The following is a 4756-nucleotide window of genomic DNA, read 5'->3' on the forward strand; positions in this document are numbered from 1 at the left end:
TGCCATTTCGTGCGTGGACAGGAGTAGACACTAGACACGAAGATGCTAGCACACCCTTAACCTTTTTTCATAATAACAAGGAGAAGAGAACCCTACCAGTAGGCGCAGATACATGCCTAGCCATAGCAAGGCAGAAAGATTGTGTTGCTCGCATTGAAGTTGCTCGTGTGCCCCTATGTGTATTTGAGCTTGCTAGAAGCAATCTCTCGCCCCAATGATAATAAGGGGACAAAAATCCTAAAAGACAACATACCGCCTAGACATGATGGGGTTCAAATGATCGCCCCACTTATCATGAAAGGCAATAAATCCAAATAGCCTATCACACTGATGCAAAGACCATGCTACATTGTAGGGAACCCTCCCCCTAATAATAATGAGAAAAGAGCCTTGCTCTCTTGCATATCTCTACACCTAGACACAAAGCGGATGCAAAAGATCGCACTACCCCTACCAAAATGCTTATGCACAAACTCTGCCCTGTGTCCTGACATAGTGTCCGCACAAACAAACATGGTTCTCTTGCCATAGGAAAAATGTTTTTTGTCCAAGAGCATGGCTTACGCCAGCCCTCCCATGTGTCTATCGTTGTCATCCCCTCTATGAAATAACAATTATGCCAATTGTCAGGGAGGAGAAAGATAGGTCGAAGGGCATTGGTGTAAACCATGCTTATGAATAGAAAAGTCCTCCCTTTAATAATATTAATAATAACGTTATTTTTTTATGCAAAATGATGAAATATTGTGTTTTCCTCCATCTATGATGAATGGGAATCCATTTGCTACACATGAGATCATATGTGCACGGGGGTATTAGGAATGTATTTTGGTGAACATATTAAAATCATACGAGGGTTTGTGAACCCTAGGATGGAGTGGCGAATGTTCGAGCTTGGTGGGAAAACTTTATCCAAAAAATAATGGATCGAGTTCTCTTCCATCCACGGTTAAATAATGCTATTTTCAACCATAAGATACAACTCTCTTATTTTATTGAAAAATGGTATTTTTTGTTTTCGAAATAAAATGAAATAACATTTAAAACCTTCATCAATAAGGGGTGGGAATTAATGTTAAAACTCACTATTTGAAGAGTCCAATCATACTGTTAAATCGCCATGGATGAATAAGCTATCTCTTCTTCCTCAGTGATGAAAAACTTTGACTGATAATAATAGTAGGGCAAAGTTATGTGTAACGGTGTTAGTTAATGTCCCATGTCAATTTTCAATGCCATCAAGGTTCACCGCATGTCAAACTGACAACTGATATATGAATCCCCTTGCCCCAACTTGCATAGGTAATACTCTATAAAGAAGGAGAGGTAATGGCCATGAGGCTTGAACTGCTAACTTGGGCTTAGTGCGTCACAACTTCACCAACTGTGTGATGTTAGGGACTTGAATGAGGTTTTTTTTTTTTTTGCTGGGGGGGGGGGGGGGTTGGTTGGGGGGAGGGAGAGGGGTAAACAAAAGGAATGGGCTTGGACCTCTAATGGTAGTAGAATTTCAATAGATAAAGCCCAACTCCCAGATGTAGCCATTTAAGTAAGTTTCGATTGTAGGCCCTGATGACAACAAACCTAGGTCAGGTCCATATAATTTAGATAAATCCCAATCCACCCTTATTTTAATGGGTAGACAAATCCCTGGTCCATGTAAGACCCCGCAATACCCATCCCAGCCCATTTAGACCCATAGACAGGAGATGCAGCGAACTGGCGATATTCATGTGATCGATCAGGCTTCAGGGGGCTTGGTAGTTTTTCGTACACACGCGGAAGGAGGAGTAAAATGTATTTTCCATCACAACATTGTCGTGCGTGTGCACAGGGCACCATGAGTTTCTGTTTTTTTGGGGTAGAGGCACCATAAGGGGCCGTTTGATAACACTTTGAGAGAATATTTATAGTGTTCTTCTTTTCTACGGGAATGCAAATAGAATAGAAATACGTTTGGCACGTGCAGTTTATTTTTGTATTCCCATTGAATGAACTAGTGAAAAAGAATGACTAAATAGTAAATTGCAAGAATATCAAAAAGTTACTTTATCTATTCGGGCCTGTTTGATAACGGTTCATTCCACCTATTTATACGTGTTTCTGTTTCAAGAAACGGAGAAACATGAACAAAACCATTTGATAACGGTGTTCTGTTTCACTGACTTTTATGAATAGAAATAAAAATTTATATTTATTTATGGTTCAATAAACGAATTTGACGAAACATCTCTTATTCGTTTCGCAGTTTCCAGAAACAACAATTGCGCAAAAAAATAAACCCACCCCCGATGAAAATCTCTCTGTTTCGAAAGACAAAACCCACATTCCTCCCAGCCGGACTGCATCCACAGAGCACCGACTCCCTATGAAGTGGCAGAGATTCTTCTGGCGGGTGCGCTCCCGTGAAGGCAGAGGACTTGTCTCCCTCTCTAACACAGTTCGATCCTTACCCATTTACAGGTTTTCGATTCAATTTCTCCGATGTCTTTTGATCCCTAAACAATGGAAACGTTCTCGTCGTTTTTTCAGTCTCAATCGACCTCGATTATTGAAGGGAATCATTGCTTCCGCTGTTCCATTATTGTTCTTTTGCATTTTCTTTTTCATGTAAATTTGGGGGAAATCTGTTATTTTCTTTCGGTGGAGGAAGAAATTTAATGTCTAGGGTTTGTTTTGGGGTTACTTATCCTTGGATTCTACAGGTTTATCTCTCACTTGGGTGCGCTCTAACAGTTTCGGCTGTAGGAGTCTACCTGCATCTTTTGTGGAACATCGGTGGCTTACTCACTACTTCGGCATGCATGGGAAGCATTGTATGGCTACTTTCCACTCCTACACATGAAGAGGTAATTTGATTTGTTTTTTCTTCCGTTTTGCTTTTCTATCTGATTCCTTGTTACTCATCTCTTATTTCTGGTTATGTTTTATCTTCATTTTGAACTGGTTATCCTTCTTGACTTGCAGAGGAAGAGGGTAGGTCTCTTAATGGCAGCGGCCCTTTTTGAAGGAGCTTCAATCGGTCTTCTAATGGGCTATTGTATCGTGTCCAGAGGGATCAAAACATGAATGTCACTATCCGAGATGGGGGAAAGTCCTGATCATTATCGCATTTGGAAACGTTTTTAGAAACAGCTTTTATCAAATACAAAAAAAATAGTTTCTGTTCTCGAAAATGTAAATTTATGTTTCTGCAGTTTTTTGATACAGAAACGACAGAAACATTATCAATGTATAAGCCAGAACTCTATTTGTTTGTATAAGCCAGAGCAACAACCTCGTGGACCTGCTTTTGTGCTGCGGTGAGAGTCGTGAGACTCAAACTCTGGTTCGAGTTGGAAAGGGTCATTGGCTCAACAATCACACACTACCCAATCCACGATTTCTAATCATAGAGTTGCACTCATTGTATCAATTCCCTTCAGTTTTGGGCCATAACCATAGAATTCCACTCACTGCAAGTATAAGGTTAAAGCCAATATAATGTTACTGATTACTTGTAGCCTTTGGCGAGAAAGTAAGACATGTTGATTTTTAATAGATATAGCTGATCTGAGCAAGCTATTTTTACATCAATAAACAATGTTGTCCCACAGGAGAGACATCTAACTCAAATTTGGGGAACGTTGACGTCCAAGTTCCTACCCATCTAACACTCAGGATGTCAATTTAGAACTGGAACCTAAAATAAAAATCGGCCGAATAAAATCGAAACAAACTGGTTTGGTTTTGGTTTAAAAATATGGAATCTTTTATCGATCTAGATTTCATGATTGAAATTGTCAAGCAGAATTACTCATTTTCAAATCGATAAGGAATCAAAGAAATCATATTTTATTCAATATGGATGTTAAATTCTATTCCTTTTTAATATTTGAAAACAATTTGGTGGATTATGGCCTTAACAAATAAGGGGTTTTTTATATTGCTGAAGATGTAAAAAAGTTGGTCCAATACACAAAATAGGGTCTAAAATGGGTTAAAACCATATAGTGAACTGAATGAATATCAAATCAAAACCAAACCAAACCAAATCAATTCAGAACTGGTTTGAAAAATAAGCTTTCATTTTCAATTTCCACATGTTGTATCTTGAATCGAATTGATACCAAATCAAAAATCAAAATCGAACTAATAGACATCCTTAACAGAAGGTAGACTCTGATTCGATTTGGATATAGCTAGCTAATTAATATGGGGTCCACTGACCATTTGGGTGACAACTATAATTTGTGGAATAGGAAAATTCTTTTAAAAAATTATTAATCGAACATGTTAATGAAAAATCAAATGATTTGTTCTTATTGGTCCACTAACAAATTGGGTGGTTAATATGTATGTTCTTATTGAAAATTAAGGATATATTTTATTTATTTCAAAGAGTGAGTGAAGTGAATTTTATGATATTTATTTCAAAGAGAAATGCATGCCATCACCACTTTGGAATGAACATGACATGCAACTAACAAGTTATAACAAACTTTCCAAATGCATGACTTTTGTAATTAAAAAGCCCATGTTTTGCATTGCAATATTTTAACCCAAAGTAGCCAACACCACCACTATCATCTTCTTGAGTTTATTCAACATCTTTTCTGCTTCTTTTTCACTTGTAGGTAATAGTATATTATTCTTTCACCTTCTTAGTTCCCATGTTGTTTTGCTATTAATAGTTCTTGGTACTTGCGAGTATGTTTTCTTGTTTTTTAATTGTCCTTGTCTATTACAAGTCTTCTTTCTTTTGTTTTTTTTTTTT

General features: G+C 37.6%; 1 protein-coding gene across 2 annotated transcripts; it reads left to right on the forward strand.

Annotated features, from left to right (window-relative positions):
- The first annotated feature begins 2214 nt into the window (after positions 1-2214).
- LOC122076096 (bax inhibitor 1-like) lies at positions 2215-3287 on the forward strand. Of its 2 annotated transcripts, none has more exons than XM_042641386.1 (3): positions 2215-2440; positions 2706-2849; positions 2968-3287. In XM_042641386.1, exons 1-3 carry the CDS (start codon positions 2369-2371, stop codon positions 3067-3069), a joined length of 318 nt encoding a protein of 105 aa, XP_042497320.1. In that variant the 5' UTR covers positions 2215-2368; the 3' UTR covers positions 3070-3287. The 2 variants fall into 2 exon arrangements, 1 of the variants encoding a protein (XP_042497320.1); XR_006139429.1 differs by having other exon boundaries at positions 2218-2463.
- The last annotated feature ends 1469 nt before the right edge of the window (positions 3288-4756 follow it).

Source organism: Macadamia integrifolia, chromosome 4 (genome assembly GCF_013358625.1).
Source record: "Macadamia integrifolia cultivar HAES 741 chromosome 4, SCU_Mint_v3, whole genome shotgun sequence".
In the NCBI taxonomy this organism is placed as follows: Eukaryota; Viridiplantae; Streptophyta; class Magnoliopsida; order Proteales; family Proteaceae; genus Macadamia; species Macadamia integrifolia.

Excerpts from the sequence above, each read along its gene's own strand:
- LOC122076096 (XM_042641386.1), top strand. The coding sequence starts at position 2,369 with ATGAAGTGGCAGAGATTCTTCTGGCGGGTGCGCTCCCGTGAAGGCAGA. Across the intron at positions 2,441-2,705 it reads TTGTCTCCCTCTCTAACACA|GTTTATCTCTCACTTGGGTG; the intron begins GTTCGATCCTTA and ends TGGATTCTACAG. Across the intron at positions 2,850-2,967 it reads CCACTCCTACACATGAAGAG|AGGAAGAGGGTAGGTCTCTT; the intron begins GTAATTTGATTT and ends CTTGACTTGCAG.